Raw genomic sequence first — 19,678 nt, forward strand, 5'->3', positions numbered from 1 at the left:
ACGAGTACGTATGTATATATATAAGGAGGAGTTATATCAAAAGGGATCTCCTAAGGGTCCAAAACTTTTAAAACGGGGTTAAAGAGAAGGGCGGGAAAAAAGACGTTCCGAAAGGGTCCTCAAACCGGAGTCCAGAAAGTTTTTAATGTGACACCTGGAGAAAAGAGGCCATAGGTTACCTCCTGGATGAGTTTTCTTTTTTTTTTTTTTTTTGACCGCACTATTTCTCGTGAATTTAATACTCTTGGGGCGGAAGGGACCCTATCTGTCCCGTAGTAGTGGTTCGGGTGAGGCTGCGCAAAAGAAGTTCGACGATGCGGTAGATGCTGCGAGTAATCGCCACCCGAATATGAGGCGAAAAATCCACGGAATCAAAGGAAACTGAGGTCTAACAGGGTCACCAAAATCAAGAAAAAGAGTCCGTGGAATCGCTCTTTAAACATGAGTATCGGTTATTTTTGGGGCAGACTTCACTCATTACGAGACTAATATCCAAGGCGTTTCGTTGCGTTACTGTAGTGTACACTTGCCGTAGGAGCTATTTCAATGCTGAGTTAAAGTTTGCTGTTTGCCAGAGTTAATTATTCTTTACAGTTGCGTAGCCTATTGACATGTGAGGCTCGGCAAATGTGGTAAATATAAATAGCACTCAGGGTGATTGCGCATTACCCAAAAACTAAGGGCAACATTGTAATCCTCAGCATTGGTAAATACGTATATATGACCTGAAAAAATGAAGTTAACTTGATATTTATGATTAGTAAATCTCATTGCCTCAGTTTATTCATGTGTGCTGAACGTACATAAAAATAATTATCATGAATAAATATCGTAATAAACAATGTCTTTATCAGAATTTGTCAATAAGCAACCATTTAAGAAGTGGAAACGTCTTAATATAAGGATTGTAGATTACGTGATTTAGTAGTTTTCCATCTCAATCTTGGATTTTCGCGCGAAAGTCACGATTCGTCTATCGTCCAATCATAAATCTTCCTACCTTTAATTTTAGCCTCGGGTAGGTAAACATAACTTTTCTCTAAGCCAATATCGTCTATTAGGTCTCATCGGAGTGGTAACAATGAAAGTTTGAAATTTTTAAGAATAAATATCAATAATTTAATGATGCATTCGAGGTAACTGCGGAAGGAGAAAAGAGGAGAGGAATAAGAAGGCTGAAAATGACAGACGAAGTGAGGTTAAAAAAGAAAGTACAAGGAAACCAAAGAAGAAGGACGGTACAGGGATTGATGGAGACAATTGTGATGTTTGGGACCTGCCAGTGGGCAGAAAATCAGTGGATAAAAAATGTCTACGTCTTTGGCTTAGCAGTGTGGAACTACCTTATAATAATTAAGCACTGCGCACACTTTTTATCCCACATTTTTACTTTCCCGACAATTTTTCGACAATAATAAGTCACTGTCAAGGTAACAAGCTACTTTTGAGGAATATAAATACAAAATTTTTAATTTTCGGAGTCCATTAACTTAGTTAATCGTAGGTAACTAAGTCTGCTGTGGAATCTGGCAAAAGAATGGATATTATTTTTTTTAATCTGCAAGTTCGTTCTATTCCTTATCAGTTCTTTTCCCTAGTATTCCGCATTTTTCGAAGATTTATGTATGTTGGGTACATACGCTTCATATCATGTAGGATTAAAAAAATATATTGTTCCATTTAAAATATCCCTTACCGATACTGAACCTAAATGTGGGTACTGTTTAAGCAATAATGCTTTATAAGTTTCCTGGATATCAGACAATTAATTATACCTACCACTTATTTTTTATCAGAGCGCGAACCGGGTATCAATGAATTATCATCATCTTCAGGCGCCAATTTTGTCGCGCTCTAATAAAAAATAAGTGGTATAAGTAATTGTTTGATATCCAGGAAACTTAAAATCTAATACCACAAACTAAAGCAGTTAGTCAATAATGCTTTGCCTGAAAGGCAGGTAAATTGGCCAAGGGCCTCAAAACATTAATAACATTAGTTTTTTGTTCGGTCGATTTGTTTATGGTGCTACTAAAATGAGTTGTAACTTGAGGCAAGAGAGTGGGGCGAAGTGCTGGTGATACCGTATGGGCCAGTGCATGCGGCCGAGGAAATTTGCGTCAGCCTGATTTGGTAAGCCAACGGTTTTACTTGGGAAGTGGATATCTCCCGCAGCCATAATACAGGAACGTTCAAGGCAGCACAAATACGGTTTCCTTCACGGACGGGGTAAGGGGAAGGCGCTGACGTCTTCGTACAGCCGTGTGGTGAGTTTCTGCGGGACATGGACGTTTCGAAGCAGTTTGGGGTTTAGTCCAGCGGCCGCAAAGCGGCTCCACATTCGAGCAGAGCTACCGGAGCAGGATTCGAAGATCTTGTCCGGAAGGGGATATGGAGTTCTGCGTCATTCTAAGGAATATTGCTTTCCCTCTCTATGAAGTACCCGAAGGCGATAAAAATTACATCTTAGCATAACTTCTTCCTCGCTAATATTTGAGCTCATGAAGGCGAGTTTTGGTAAATAAAAGTGCACAAAGACTAATGGATGTATATTAGTCATAATAAGGGTTTGAAGGATCCAGTACCTTCGTATAAAACTATCGGGCATGAAAAATATCTATATTTGTCATGCTGTAAAAAATCTTTGTTTTTATATCACTATGCTTTTAAGAGCAACTATCATTTAAGTACTATTTCACCATTTTTGTTACTGTCCATTGTAATAGATTTTGAGAAATTTGAGAAGATCCTGGGCGTATTTCTGGAGATATTCTATATGAAGGCAATGTAACTCTGTCAGTTAACTCCTATGTTTTATGGCGCCAGTAATTTGTGAATAAAATTTCCGATAATAATTGGTCCATATTTTTTCAATTTTTTTCGATTACCATGAAACTTCTTGGGATGTTATTGTAGAAACTATTAAAGTTTTTCCGGAGTATATTATATTTATGATGAACTCACCATCATGAATTCCCCATGCTTGTCAATGTTTTGCGATTTATTTCTGTCTGCGTTTTTATATGGGTTGCGCGGTCGAAAACACGCCTAGCTGAAGGTAACGTAAATTTAATATACACGCCTGATAGAGAATTAAGCCCTCCCACAACAATTTAAATTAATTTTCAGCCGTACTTTTAGGTGAAACATTTCACCAACATAAGTTCAGGCCGCGTATCAATCTCAAAATCGATTTCAGAGAACTTTGAACTCCTAGTTTAAGCGGATGCCGATTGGCATTCATTATTTTCCTTGCTAATTGCTAATTTCATGATAAGTTGCTCTTTTTTCTCCTCATGACGTTCCAAATCAAGTTACGCTACTTCATTTTGTTTTTAACGAGTTGCCGATATTCTTACTGTAAGCCTTTTTTAGTCAAATTTAGCTTTAGAGAATGTGCTATTTACATTGAAAACCGGGTCATGTACTCCTCTAGTTTTAAGATATTTGGAAAATTGCCTAATTTTTTTCATATGTTCCAATTTATATTCTCCTACAATGAATGTATGATCTTATTCATTTAGAATTTATGAGGCAGCTATTGGATGTTTTCATAACTACTATATGACAATCAGAAGAAAGTAATATATTGCTTCTCCACTTACTCCACTACCTCTATTAACTCAATCATGCAACATTGTCGTAAATCAGGAGATTCTAGTACGTCCAGGGAATCACCCCTTGGTCAAGTCCTACGTATTCCTCCTTTTACCTGTCTATGCTCATGGCGTCCTGGGGGCCAGTCGTGTATCTACTACTCTATCTTTCATTCCGATCCAAGATACCCCTTTTTTCCGCGACAGGATGTTTCTTTTTTCCATATGTTTTATCTCGTGCGGGACGAAGCCTTCATCTGTTATACATTCAAATCCTTCGTAGTCGCGGTTTTGGCCTGTTATGACGCCCGAAGGGCGCGTCCTAAAGTACGCTTAAAACCTCTCTCCCCCTCCACCCCTCTTGCTGGAATAACCTCCGCGACCGCTCTTTCCCTTGACCAAAAAGACCATTTCTCCCCTCTCTCTATACCCTTCCCTGTTATAAATTAAGCGCGTTCGTAATGGAATCCAATCCACCACTGTTCCTCTCCCTACCCTAGCGGTTCAAAGTGGCGAAAGCGCTGATGAAAAAGTAAAAAGTTCGGGAGGAGTGAGCGAGATTATTTGGGTTAAGTTAGGTCTGGTGCCTTCTTTTTTTAATTCCGTCGGGTTTGTACAGAGTGGAACGCGATGCATCGTCTATGTATGAAGCCAGGAATGCTCTCCTCGATGGAGATTCACCACGAATACGATCCCTCTCGCATTTACTTGATCGGCAAAATATTCGCTTCGGGCTAATAAACCAATGCATGAAGTTAGCTATCACTTCAGGAATTCAAACTATTTGCGATTTAATCATTCATATGACTTCGAAAGTATCGATTGGCCGCAATAAGCTTGGAATTGAGATAGAAATCTCTGGTGGCCTTGTTGTTTAATTTTCCTGGAAATCGAGTATTAATGTTCAAAATAAATAAAGTACATTTAAAATGATTTAATGATTAAAGTTGTTATGCCGAAAAGCCGTCCGAATCTGCTTTATTAAAATTTATATATTATTTTCTATTGGTACGAGCCATCTGTTAAGGTCTACTTACATCCTACGGCAAATGTTTGCATTCAAAGGTATTTCCTCTTCTTTTTCATTGTTCGGGAAAAACCATTCCGTTTGCGTCTTGCCAAATGACATAGATTACATTCAGAAGGATTCTGTGCTTTCTAGAGTCCAATAATATGATTAAATGCCATGCCGCGTCCAAAAGAACACGTTAAAGGATAAATACATCTCTTATGAACACTGAAGACTACTTTATATCGAATTTAATGCGTTCTTCAATTGAAACAACATGATATTGCATCGTATGACTGCGTCTCTTCATATCATAAGAGGCTATCCACAATTAGCCCCATTGGCGTTTAATATCGTCGCGCATCAAGCCTGTTCTGGTTCCACTTTAACGAAAACGGTATCGAAGAGCCTCACCACGAATACGATTCCTCTCGAATGTACATGGCCAGAAAAATATTCACTTAGGGCTAATAAACCAATCACTTCAGGAATACAAACTAAGTACAATAAAACGACTTATCCGACTATAAATGCATCAATGGCCATAGAAAGTTTGGAATTGAGAGAAATATATGATATCATAGCCATTTATCTTTTTTAGACGCATTCTTCACATTAGAGAAACGATTTATATTAATATCCCAAAAGCAAACATGATAGTACTTTTATGAGTAGCATATTAAGTATTTGAGGCTGCTAAAATATCAGAAATGTTATGAAATGATTAATGGCGTAATTGTTCAAAAAGATTTCTCGTACTGATTCCTCATTTATATATGATTATCTAAGTATTTCACTCCAAGCAAATGGTTGAAGAATTCGTATAGCATACGACTAAATATGATTTCTCATTTTGTATTTTAATTTCCTTCGTTTTGGATTCAATTTAATTCCATATTTAGTGCGTTCCTGTGCATCGCACCATACTTTTCAGTCTGGTACTGCATGTAGTTGATAGCTTAGAGTTAGATACATTTCATCTTATTTCGAAATTTATTATGAAATTACATTCTTGTATCAAAACCGATGAATAAATTATTAATATTATGAATTTGGATATGAAAATTTATGGAATTAAATTTATTTCAGACAGATTTGAAGATACGACATTTTAATTTGGCGAGTTTTAATTTTCTGTGTTAACACTTGAATCTGTCACTAATTTTCTGTTGTTGTCTATTGAGACAGTACGAAAAAAAAGAAACCAGAATTTTTCGGTGTTTAGATCAGTCCTTTACTTTTTAGCAAAGTGCGGCGAAAAATCGAAGGTCCTCATCCTTTTGTATAATAGCACTGCATGAACAAGTGACTACGTACGCAGTCACGCGCACGGGTGCAAATTTAAATGCAACAAAGGATGAAGTTCGCCATAAAAAATATTTGACTTAGCCGGGATTCGAATCTGGAGATCCGGGTTCGAATCCCGGCTAAGTCAAATATTTTTTCATGGCGAACTTCATCCTTTGGTGTATTTACTTTTGCATAATAGTTGATGGCTTTAACGACTCCCACCTCCTTGGCCTCGCGTATCGACCTCTCGTGGTTTATTTCTGTTTTCTTTCTCGTTAGGGATTCCTTCCCTCAACAAGCATTTCTCGCTGAACGAGTTAGTAAGAAAAAACTCGAATGACGTCACAGACTCTTTTAAAGTAGGGTAATTTTTTTTGCAACATTAATTTCAAATTTGTAAAAGAGTGGCTTTTTAAGTGTTCCGAACGGATCGCAGTAAGAGTGGAAAGCTTTTCTTGCAACATATCTTTGCCTTTTATCTAACGGATTTTATAATTAATTACGACTTCGTGCCCGAGTGAACAAAGCAATATTACTATTATTTTATTTTTATGCTGGCCTAAAACTTTTTACCGAATGGCACTGTAATTGGAGGAGGGTGAAAGTGTGGTACTATTGATTTTTAGTTTGAAAAAATGGGAGGTTGTGTAAATAAATGATTATTCCACAATGTAGAGATGATTAAGAGTTTTTATTTGCAGTAAATATTTCATTCGACGGATGTAGGATATTCATTACAGACGCGTAAAAAGAACATTTTCATTGTGGTATTAGCAGGCGGTAAATAGCGGGGATAATACGAGTTGGATTCTAACTCATTTTAATTCCGATCATATTGAATTACATGCTCGTATCCAAAACGATGAGTGCGACATGAAAACCTGAAAGTAGTTTTCATGCGTAAGTATTTTCAAGCTGTAAAAGCTTATTGAAAATTTATTGAGATCATTAATGAATGGCGTTATTGTTCTAAAAGAGCTCCAAAGTCATGAATAAATAATGTGTGCTACGAATTGGTATCAGTATATGCAAGGAAATCCATCCATTAATATTTTTAAACGAGAAACACTCAATACGGTGAGTGTTTATTTCTCAAACAAATGAATTTAGCCTTGAGTGAATTCGTTATCACGTACTAAATCATATATTTAGGCTTCTCTTTGTGTGACCATATTTCGATACCTTTGAGCACGTAATTTTAGATTTTTATTTTCATGTGAACCTCAATTTACCGGCCATGGTTTTGACAGCGTATATTGTTTTAATTCAGACACTATATGGTATAGCCAAGGTTCCTATTGATCGCAGCCCAGATTTATGACAACAGTTCAAAATTAGCTTTGGATAATTAGCTTCTTTCCTATGATTATTTTCTTGACATATATAACTGTGTGTAAAAACTATCACTCGAATATATATTTGTTTTCATCGGCTCCATTACTTTTCAAGAAATTGCACAATCACCTTTTGTTGACTGCAGTAGCATAGAATGATCTAGGAATATAAAATAATAGTCATCAAAAACAATTTATTTTTCATTCCATTTCCTTCCCTTCCTTATATCACGTTGGTGTTGCCAATAACCTGTAAAAACCTGAATCCTAGGACGGCGAATAGAAATATCTGTGAATCATCACAAATTAAAGCTATTTCCAAACGTCTTTTGTGGATTTTTATGGGGTCGAAAATGCTCACTGTATTCGGAGAAGGGTCACGGCGTGATATCGTGCTTGGAAATTGGTTTGAAAGAAACAGTTGCAGCCCCTATTTATGTCGAGCAGTTTTTTTCTCCCCTTCCAAGAAACCGGGTCACATTCAATTCCATTTGTACGGCCCGTTTTGGTATGCTCGTTCCAGGATGCGTTTGAGGCATACAAAACCCATAGTGCAGCTAGGGCTTTTCAGTTCCCGGTGTACTGTTGCACGGTGGAGAATTTCGCCGTAAATAAAAAGTACTGCGAAGAATCTTGTCACTCTAAGTTTATTTTGCCATAGCGGGAATGCGAAAAGGGGCCATTTTAGGCTTGGGGCACCGTTTGAATATACGGTCTTCTTTAATTTTCAGCAGCGCATGATCTTACTAGGTATGAAATTAGATTTCCAGTGCCACATATATCTCAATTCAGATACCGAGAAAAGGCATGGGTAACGTTTTAATCGAACTCACCTCAGAGTTGATGGTCAAAACCTCAAATAACGAGAATATTTAGTCTCTTTCCTCGTACTTTTATATTTTGACAGTCTATATTTTGATTCACTGTCATGATACGCCATGGATTTTTTTCTTCAAATTTACTATTTTTTCGAATCGGAAATTTAACCTTCTTGACTGCTTTGACATTTTTATTATGATAGAAAGTGAAATATAAGAGTGCTCCATTTCTATACAATTATTTTAATTAAATTTGTCTGCCCATCCATACACTTATTGTGGTTTCATCATTCCTGCCAAACTGTTCATTTTCTCCTCAACTTTTCTAAGAAATACCGTCGACATTTTGTCGTTTTTTGGCATTCTATATGATTCATAAAATTAAATGGTTGAGGACAACTTTTTGACTAATATTTCTTTTCTTTTTTCGAAGAAGGTATCCTGTTTATTTCATCCTTGCTATGCTTCTAAATTACTCTTTCCCTCTTGCACATTCCACCTCTATGCCAATCACCATTATCAGCCTTGTTGTCACCTTTCCTGCATCTTTTTTCCCATCTGTGGTTGCTCGAACTTCTTTAATGATATACAATGTCGCACTTTATAAGTACATGCACAATTTAAAATTTTCTTACTATGACCAATCACTATTTTAGCCAGTGCAATGGCGTTTTCTTATTCTAATAAGAAAAATAATATAAGCACACAAAATTTAATATTTCAATTTAACCGAGATTTTAACATAAAACTAGAAACAATTGAGAATCTTTTGAAGTCGCGATGACTTTTCTGCTTGGTTAGTAATGAATAAATGTATCTAATTATAAATGAATAGTCATGTAAAACTCTTTTTACTGAAATGATTAATCATTCCCTCATTTTTTTCAAAATAAAAGTTCAGTTCTATTGGCTATTAGGTATTGATCTAAGCAAATGTGATTCCAAATCCTTTAAGTAAATATCGTATTTTAATTTGCACTCATCAAATAATCATCATTTACAATGTTTGAATAATCAAAGTGAAGTCCTATCTTTTTATGGCGGTTGAATTACTGTACTGCATTATACTGTTCCTGCAGCAAAGTTTTGAGTCTTCCGATATGATACCAACATTAGTATAATCCCATTAGTACAAACACACATAAAACCTTTGCATATGTGTATCTTATTGATTTTTGATGCTATTTAATGACGAATTCCCTGTCTCATTGTTATCATAATGTAAGTATAGTACATGCTAAAGGGCATAATATCCATGAATTTTCTCTATCTTTTCAGCAGAGGCCTTACTCCCACGGTTCACAGAATCAATTCCCAACGTCACGGTGAGCGTTGGCAAGGATGCATTGTTGGCGTGCATCGTGGAGAACCTGAGGGGGTACAAGGTAAGGATCACTTTTTTATTCAATCTCTCTACCTTTCTCAAAGGAGTTAATTATCACGTCACTCATTCAGACCTGAAATTGGTATTTATTAAAAGTCATCGACATCTACATATTACCCCGTAACTGCTTGAACAGGGGTGTGGTAGGGGATGTTAAGACACCTCATATTAACAATTAAAAGAGAAAAAAGAGAAGAAAGAAGAGTTTTAACTGGAATTTATTAAAATCCTTAATTTTTCACGTGTAAATTTAATTCCCACGCCAACTCTTTGGGAAATATATCTCTTTTAATTTTATCGTTTCTTTTGGACCTAGGAGCACGTGATTTTATAATATGACGTCCTCTGTGTTGCTTTGTTAGATATCTATTCTTAATTTCTCAAACTATCTAAATTCAACGGATTCAGTCGTGAGTCTAAGTTGGATATATTAAAATAAAATGTAAGTGCACCAACCCACTTGTTACTATACATACAACGCGTTTCGGCCTAACATAAGATTTAATTAGATTTAATGAGGTACAAGAAGTAGAAGGAGATGATGACTCAGGGAGACGAAACTATCGTAAAATTTCCGGTGAACTATTTGCAGGAATTCTCATCGGTTTCCCATAGCCGAGATTTCAATGCAAATTCAGGTAGATGAATGTCGACCAAAAGTCCTCGATCGCCTGGTTTACTCTTTCCGGAATGTAATACGCCGTGTGGTTGGTCAGCAGCAGCCAATCCGTTGTTATTATTGCTCCGTTGGTTTTTGAGTTCCTTCAACGTGCGTTTTCAAGCCTTGCTCACGGAAGAGCATGTGTTCCGGGTTTAAATTCCTCTATTCAAATCAAATCTCATTTTCTTTTCGTATGATGACAATTATTGAACTTTGGAGAGCAAGGTAGCCTATTGGAAAGATCGCTTGGCTGCTGATTGAGAGGTCCGGGGTTCAAACCTCGGGTGAAGCCTTCGGAAACCCACAAAGACATCCCTGGAAGTGCAAGGTGATCCAGCGAAAGGAAATAGCTACCTTATTTTTAATATGCGAAATTCTCACTACATTGGCATAATTTGGGAAGAGTTCTACCCTTAGATATCCAAACCAAACTTTAGGTTGAATCATTGAGTGAGTGAGGGAGAGTAAATATTCGTGTAAAATTATGTTTTCGAGTGAATTGCCGACTATAACAAAAACATAATTGAAAGTGTACACCATGGGTAAAAATTTAATCAATATTTTAATTCAAATTTAGAATAATCCCTATTGCTGCATATTTTGCGTGAATTACACTCCAACAATTCGATTAGAGCTTTGAAACATCAGTCATTATACATCCAAATTTTAAACTTGACGTCATAAACACTGCTTATTCGGTTATAGGGAGCATGGGTCTCCATTCATCATATTTCAAATACAGATAAATATCGGTTTATTGTGACTTCATTAAGTGCTGTGACTCTTTATTGCGTTCTTATTGATATATATTCATTCTTGTAACGATATTACGTGCGACATTCGTTGTGCTTCATATGTAATCGCGTATTTGAACCCACGTCAATGATTCTTCGATTAAAAACACCATTTTTGAATTTTATTGTTTTGGAATACGCTGTGATATCCGCTCTTGAAAAGAGGGATAATAGCATCATTAAATTTTGAGCCTGCATTTGTGTTTCAATCCTGTTTCGAGCTAATTTCAATGATGGTGAATATTCGGGCGCGTTAGCAGAAAGAGAAAGCTTTCGTGACTGGCACGTGAAATATGCACGCTGGTAGCGTAAAAGCTCTCCATCATTTCGGGATATGACATGTGTGTTAAATAATTTTTAGCTATGTTGCTTGCATGCTGAGTACTTTCATTCCCTCTTTCACCTTTTACATCAAAGGCAGATTCTTTGTGTTCGCACTTTTTTTTGTATCTTTATCGCATCGCATATGTATATATTTATTTATTTTCCATTTATTCCTATACTACCACCGGAAACAGCTCTTTTGTCCATTTACAGTGGGTTTTAGCTTAAAAATTCAACATACACAAACAACCATACCCTGGATAGAGTCAACATACCCAGGCAGGACTCAAAACTGCAACCTCTTGTGTGGCAGGTAAGGACTTTACCCCACCGCTAACGAGTTCGGCAATTATTAAATATTGTTAATGATCTTGAGCTGCACTAACCTTAATTTCAAACATTCTTTATTTAGGTAGGGCAATGCAAACATTGCCTAATGCCATGAAACATTCATTCTGAAAACGAATTGTTTCTTCACGAAATTTTTTGAACGAAGTATTCGGGAATATTTACTGAAATCGGTTTACTTAATGGCTGAAGTAGTAGATTTCATATCCCAAAGAGAGCACATTATTTACTTATGTTTTATTGTATCTAACTCATATATAATCTTGTGTTTATATTTTTATTCATTTATTATTATCATTAATAGCGTTGCTTTAACCTTCAGGATAAAGACATTGGGACAAAAAGTCTTGTAATTTTCATGTTTAAATTTTCGAGAGCTTTCACTGAGTAGAGAAAAAATCAATTTCACTGTTACCTCTTAAATTGTATAATATTTATTTGTGATAAAACTTGTTCTGGGTACTTGAATTAGACCTACCATGCTTCTCCGTTTTAATTGCGAGTAGAACTCTCCTTTAATTGTAACTCAAATTTAAACTCGCAGATGACAAGTGTAAATTTATATTTAGAGGCACAATAGTTTTAATAGCTTGCAGTTTACCATCTAGCATCATTGATATCTAGATTCATATCCATTATTATATCCCCCATAGACAACTATTAAGAATATTCAGGTTTATGAAAGAAGATCATCCCAGTAAATAATCGTGAACTAGTCAGCGGCGCAGCGCAACCTTACGGCGTCACCCACAAGTGCTTGATAGCGAAAACAATTCTCATCGTAAAGTCCGCTGAAGAGATCCCTTCGTGGCTTATGCGAAATCGGGAGATTTAAGTTCCAATATTGGTCGCGGAAAATAACTTTTTCTCCGTGAAAATTTCTGACTTTACGAATGAGGGTTTAAAATAAATGCGAAAATTTTAAGGGGGACTGCATTAAATTAAAATTAAACTTTTACAGTGCCATTCTAAGATAGGAAATATAACAATTTTGCCTTCTAAAACTTAACCGTTACTCGCCAACTAGTTTCAATAGATATAATCATTTTCAAGACTGTTTTTTTTTTCAAGATCCAGTCTTACAAATGATGCAGAATATTGAAACTAGTCGGAGATTGAAGTTAAAATTGAAGAAAGCAAAGTTGTTATTTTTTCTAACCTGCCTATGGGGGACGTTTCCTCCTAGGCATTTTCGAAGATTATAAATAAAGGCTTAAAAGAAAAGCTTTTTGGGGGACTGAATTTTCGAGGATTTAACTTTGCAGAATTCCATTTTAAGTTCGAAAAAATAAAGAATTTGCTTTCGACGACTGAACTTTATATCGTCGACTAGTTTCAATATTCTATATAATTTTGAAAACTAATGTTTCCAAGATCGAGTCTTGAAAATGTACCTTGACTTTCGGGTTCGAATATTGGTCATTGCAAATAACTTTTAATTCCTTGCCATTTTCCCACTTTTTCATCACGGTTTAAAAGGAATAAGAAAGGCATTTGGATATATCTTGAATCTCATTTCCTTCATGAGCTAACAGAGTGGGTAACAAAAGGGAAATGAAAAGGCATCGGAAGACGAGGAAAGGCTTCCGTCTCCCGGGAAGAAAAACATAAACGACAACAATCTCCATTTAGATTCAACAAAAGAAGAAGACAACTTCGTCTTTTACGCTAAAATGTAAGATTTGAATTACAATACTGTCCACCTCAAATGACGTTTCCTCCTAGGCATTTTCGAAGATTATAAATAAAGGCTTAAAAGAAAAGCTTTTTGGGGGACTGAATTTTCGAGGATTTAACTTTGCAGAATTCCATTTTAAGTTCGAAAAAATAAAGAATTTGCTTTCGACGACTGAACTTTATATCGTCGACTAGTTTCAATATTCTATATAATTTTGAAAACTAATGTTTCCAAGATCGAGTCTTGAAAATGATACGTTGTATTAAAAAGAATGGGAACGGTATTGGGAGATATCTTGACTCCCATTTGCTGCATGAGCTGAGCGAGTGTTTCATATCACACTAGTTTCATTACACTTTTTCATTTTAAAGGTAAGTGTTCTCAAGTTATAGTCTTGAAAATGAAACTATGCATTGAAACTACTCGACTATTACAGGTTAAGTTGTAGATAACAATGTTGATATTTTTCCTAGCTTCTTTTGAGAGCATTTTCATTCCCATTCCCTTCATGAGCTGACCGGGAGGGTAGCGAAAAGAAGAGAAGGAAAGGCTTCCGTCCCTCGGGGAAGAAAAAAAAACTGACAACAATCCCCTTTTAAATTCAGGAAAAGAAGAAGATACCCTCGTATTTTACGTTAAAATGTGAATTTTAGTTTCAAAGTTGGTCGCTTCAAATGAAGGTTCCTCCTTGGCATTTTCACGGATCATGAATTAAGGTTTAAAAGAAAAGCTTAATGGGGAAGTGAATTTTCGTGGATTTAACATCGTAGAATTCCATTTTAAGTTAGGAAAAATAGCAAATTAGCATTCTAAGACTTAACTTTTAATAATCGACTGGTTTCAATACTTAATATTATTTTGAAGACTTCAGTTTTCAAGATCGAGTCTCGAAAATGATACATTGTATTAGAAAGAGTGGGAAAGCCGTTGGGAGATATCTTGACTCACTTCGGTACATGTGCTGACTGAGTTTTTCATATCACACTAGCTTCAATACACTTTATTATTTTCAAGGTATGTGTTCTCAAGTTATAGTCTTGAACCTAATCGACTATTACAGGTTAAGTTGTAGTTAGCAATGTTGATATTTTTCCTAGCTTTTATATTGGGAGCATTTTGATTCCCATTCTCTACATGGGTTGACCGTGAGGGTGATGAAAGGGAAAGGCAAAAGCGTCGCAAGAGGAGGAAAGGCTTCCGTCTCCCGGGGAAGAAAAACAAAGCACCTAAATGACTCGGTGTGAGCGCGTTGACTTGTGGACAGTCAACGAGGCATTTATTTTTTGCATGCGGCGGCGAGTTGGGCGGCCAGGATGTGAAGAAAATGAAAGATTACGGACGGGTTGACGTGGAGAGCGACGGGAAAACGGTTGGAAAAAGAGGAGGCGAGGATTTCGAATGGTGGGATGAGACATGACTGGACTCCAGCCCGGTGGCCATTTCCCGCACATAAACAACTCCGCCGCGGGTTTTCCCCCGATGTCCGTCTCTACTTTTCGGAGATGTATAACCCCGTTAATTTCCACCACAAACGCTGATATTATGATACGGTCGCGCTTGAAAAGTCGAGAGCCGCTTTGATGCATTATGCCGCATCATTTATATCCGCGCGTCCTTAATTTATTTTTTTTCTATTCGTTTCTTTTTATTAGCTTCAGCTCTGTAGTCTGCTATTATTCTTCACAACCGTACTTCCTCCTTTCCGGTATCCAACTCAACTACATCATTTGAAAAGCGCTTGATTTAACTCTCGTACGCTAAGTACCTTATCCTTTAATGTTCTTTTAAAGTTTATTTTCTACATACCTGTATTTTCTTAGAAACATCAATTAAATGATACCTTCAGTAAAAGAATGTTGTGCTACCCAATCAATTTAAACCTAGTATTTTTTCTCTACCTTGGCGCTTAAGTATAATATTGTTCTTGTGCAATATGTTATCAGTTGTACTTCTAGCATATTCACTGAAAATGATACCCATAACGATGCAATTATATCCGTGTCATTTCTTTTAATCCGCTTTAAGGATGAGCATAACTTTTACTTCTCATTTTTATAGAAAAATCCTGTACCTCATCGGCTATAATAATAATGAGGCATTACAACGCCCTTTAACAGCTAAAAAAATCAGATGTTTAGTCCCAAATTAAAAATAATTAATCGTCTCATTTTTGTTGCATTAATTGGTGGAGTTTTCATGGAGTCTTCCGTTATACATTTTTGCAAAAACATTTTTGTCTTCATATTGTTTTAGAAACATTTATTTCAGCAAGGTAAAACTCCACTGGCTAATAATTTATGATTTGTATATTTTTTATAGATCTTTGGAACTACAGGAATAGCTGCTTGTATTATTTTTGCATGAATTTATATCAGTGCTTTTGTCATATCTATTCATTTGGCTAATTCTAACCATAGTAGATTGCTATGGTTATATTTAAGGATGCATAGAATAGTGGTTTGTCTCGAAAATTTTCTTTAGATGAATATTACTCTTTTGGATTGACGGCAACAAGTTTATTCAATGTTTTACCATTGCGTAGTGCATATAAATCATCTTCGCAAGTGAACAATCCGGATTTGGGTCGGATACAGTTCTATTTAGTCCGCTTTTACCTGGGCTTTCTTTATTCTCATGAGCTTCATAAATGAAATATAATATTAGCGTGAAATTTTCTATTTACATAAATATCCGCTAGTTGCCTCAATAGACATGGCTTCCTTATGCCAGCCATGAAAAATGAAAAATTAAAATCGCGTACATGTTTCCACCTAGCACTTATTGAAGTCATTTATTGTTCAGGGAAAAACTAATGCCCAGCTCTATGTAGCCAAAGTAACTTACGTAACTAGTGTTTAAAAAATGGAAGGATTTCATAAAACTTAGGGAGTAAAAAGATGTAGCAACTCACTAGGCGTAAAGGCATGAATTGTGAAAAATTAAATTCGCATTCTTAGTTTCGCCTATCACTTATTAAGTCCTGTATTTTTCGGGGAAAAACTAATTCCCTGTTCTACGTAACCTATGTAAATTACGTAACTTTTGTTTATGAATTAGAAATAATTTGATAAAAATTAGGGATAAAAAAAGATTAAACCCTCTTTCAAACCTTTCTAACCGAGAGCTACTACAAGGAAAAATTAAATTTCAGGACTTCTCATTTTAAAAAAGTGAAAATATTCTACTCAATGTTAACTATTGTGGCATCTAAAATTTACGCTGTTTAATTTTACAGTAAAAAAGTGCATGTAGCCTCAATCTTTCCTTAATAAAGCAGAAAATTTATACATTTTTGATGTTCATTAGAAGGAACATGAAGCAACATTGGGTTAAAATATGTTAAATAGCTAAAATTTAAACATTTTCTGCTAAACCCTAATTATTTATGGCAGTGGCTGCTACATATTACAACATAAAACTTTACCGTATAACACGTAGTTTACATATTTCCTTAATAGAGCTGAAAGTGTATACATTTTTGATTTTACTTAGAATCAACATTAGGTGAAATACACCCCTCGTGAAAGCCTTTGTTTTTTTTACGTGCGCGACGACAATTCGGGACGTGTCCATCATCCTTTCCGCAGCGATGAAAGATGTAAAACGTCCGAGTCAGAAATGCGTGGCGTGAGAAAAAAAACGGTCTCCTTTGGCTCCCGTCCATCGACGCACTGCAGGACTCCCTTGACCTCCGTGACGGAAAAAATACTTGCGGAACCTCCCTCTCTCCAGGCTGCAATCAACGTTCCTGAGTCTCACCCCTCCCTCGGCCTAGTGAACCAAATTCCCCCCTCAGGCCATTGCTTCATAATGCGCCCTCTCACGCGTCCTTTTTTTTCGCGAAACCCTGCGGGACATTCTTTCCAACCCATTCCATAGTCTCTTATTCATCCCCACCTGCAGTTTTTTTCCCTTCGCCTTAAGTGATGCAACCCTTCACGCATCATCCCGCCCTGAAGCCTTGTTCAAAAACTTAACGTGGCTTTAGGAATGAGTTGAAAACTCAAAAAGACCATTTGTTGCTTCAAAACGACTTAAATTGGCGTAACTTGACCAATATTGCCATTATAATAGCTGGATTTTTACATGAAATTAACCGGATAACTCGACTTAACTTGGCATTACGATGGCGTAGAAAACTCAGAGGGACCATCTGTTGTCACGCAGCAACCTGAAATGACGTTTATCAACTATTTTCGCCATTATTTGATTCCACATTCCATTTTTATAAGAATATTCCTCCTGATAGGTAGATTTTTGTTATATCGAGAGAAATAATAGCTCGAAAAATCTCTACCTTTAAAAAAAGTCGATTTCACAAATAATGCGTAATTTTTAGTTTTATTTAATGAATGTGTATTTATTTTGTCTGATATATGCAACACATTATCAGGCTTCACTGTTTGAGACCACGTTATAGAGCTTGTAAAAATTTTGAGCAGCAATGTTTCACAGAATTTTTTATTAACCGATCTAAGCTTCAATTCTTTACAAATCTACATCCAGAACATGTAAACCATTATAAAGAGTTGTAAAGAGTAAACAATCATGTGAATAAGTTTAAAATTTTCTTCAGAATATTACTAAGTGCATCTTCAAGTATTTGTAACGCATTAATAGCGACTTGTAAAGAACGAAAACTTAGGTCGGTAATCAGATCGATTGTTGACGAGAACACCTTTTGGAAATTCATTTTAATAAGATGCAAACAACTAAAGTAATTTTCCTCACTATTTGCTGAAGTAATTTTCAGCATTTAATTTATATTTCTAAAAAAAATAAATTTTTAGTAAAAAGTGTGTGGAAAATACACTACAGCTCTTTGTATTTTAATACGTCAGTAAGCTATAAACTTTATGTAGAACATTACTTAGTGCAAAAATTGTTATCGAATGTCGTACAGGCTCATGATAAGGAAAGTTACGCTGCGTTAATTTGATCTCAATGTAACTTTATGCTCCATCATTCTCCCTAAATCTACCTCCACCTCCTCTTCCCTCTTCATTTCGAGTACTTCCCCTACTCCATTCCTACCACCCCTCTTCTCACTATACCCTCCCCCCGATTTTTTTCTCCGCCACTTGTTACAAAAGCTTTAAGAGTCCATCAACCTCCCCTGTTGTCTCCTTTGTCATGCGCTCGTACACAAAGAATACTCAGTGTCGCTCCGCAGCCTCGCCCTCTGTATCTTTCTTCTCTTGTTCCCTTGCACTCCACGCTTCGTCCTCTTCCCAAGCCCTTTTTGTTTCCTTTATTCCGTCCTCTGAAATATTTTTTTCACGGTTATATTTATTCTTGCGCGTTACCGTGCCTTCCCCACTTCTCTTTCGGAGTTGATGCTCATTTTTTTCCTCGATCTCCCACCCCTCACAGGAAATATATGCAAGAGCAAACACGACATCTGCGCAGTAATCATAACCCCAAATTTCGTATCATTTTGTGAAATGCAAAAGTTAGCAAATTCAATACCTAGTCGTGAATAATTTATTTTTTTAATTTTTAATGGAATAACTAAACTCCTCCTTCGTTACCATTAAATTCAAGGGAAGGTCAACCTCACGAATTGGTGTTTGTCGATTACAACTACTACAATCAGGAGAAAGATCGATGCTCTTTTCCAATTACTAGCATTGTTTCCACGAAAAGTTACTGGATTTTGTGGAGGTAACTTCAAAGAAAAAATATTACTTAATAAATGGTGGCGGTGCAGTATCCAAAAGTTGACGCAAGAATGGAAACTACAACGTTTGTATTGCTGGGAAAATGGGATAAGTATTGTATTGCCGTAATTTTATACCAGATACTTTTCCATTTATCTTCATGCGTATTTTATTAAATGGAAATGAGTTTTTCAGTTGCATTGGGCAGTATGATAATAAACGCAATTGATGTAGTGAGCTAATCAGAATCATCACATTTTGTGCATTATTTGGTGTAGTTTTTAACCATAGTAATACCGATCACTTGCGAAGTTTTGTTAACGCTCTTTTTATAGGTCCTCTGAGGGACGAGTGCGAGCGTACCTAATAGCTACGCAGTAATAAATCCGAGGTGACAATAGAAACCCGTACTTCCATATTATCATGGTAAATCGAAAAATTTTGCAAATAAAGTATTTGTAAATTATTTTTACCAAAGCATTCCACCGATTAAGGCGGGTTTCCATTGAGTATTTAAGAATCATTCTGACAGTCTACATGGACTTCGTTCTTAAATTCACAGTAAGGCCTTCTCTCTTCCATTCTATCTAAAATTCCTATCCTCTTTCTCCCTCTTCCTCATTTACCTAGCATTCTATCCTCTCACACTGTTTTCAAAATCCCCTCCCCGCTAAGTACTCGCTCCATCCATACCTCCTGTCCCTCTCGTAATCTAAAATCTGCCTCTCCTCACCCACCTTGTCCAGCACTTCGTCGGCACTCCTCTTTTCCGTCCACTTAAT

The 19,678-nt window shown here is 36.3% G+C and overlaps 1 protein-coding gene across 7 annotated transcripts in view; it reads left to right on the forward strand.

The window, feature by feature from the left end:
• The window catches only part of LOC124166847 (lachesin-like), a 791,588-nt gene that overhangs the window by 587,166 nt on the left and 184,744 nt on the right, over positions 1-19,678 (forward strand). For 5 of the 7 annotated variants that reach the window (XM_046544547.1, XM_046544549.1, XM_046544548.1 and 2 more), the window contains one exon: positions 9,326-9,432. In XM_046544547.1, coding sequence (XP_046400503.1) covers positions 9,326-9,432 — 107 coding nt within the window. The remainder of the gene's footprint in view (positions 1-9,325; positions 9,433-19,678) is intronic. The other 2 variants (XM_046544551.1, XM_046544553.1) reach the window with 1 other exon arrangement.

This window comes from Ischnura elegans, chromosome 10 (assembly GCF_921293095.1).
Source record: "Ischnura elegans chromosome 10, ioIscEleg1.1, whole genome shotgun sequence".
Taxonomy (NCBI): Eukaryota; Metazoa; Arthropoda; class Insecta; order Odonata; family Coenagrionidae; genus Ischnura; species Ischnura elegans.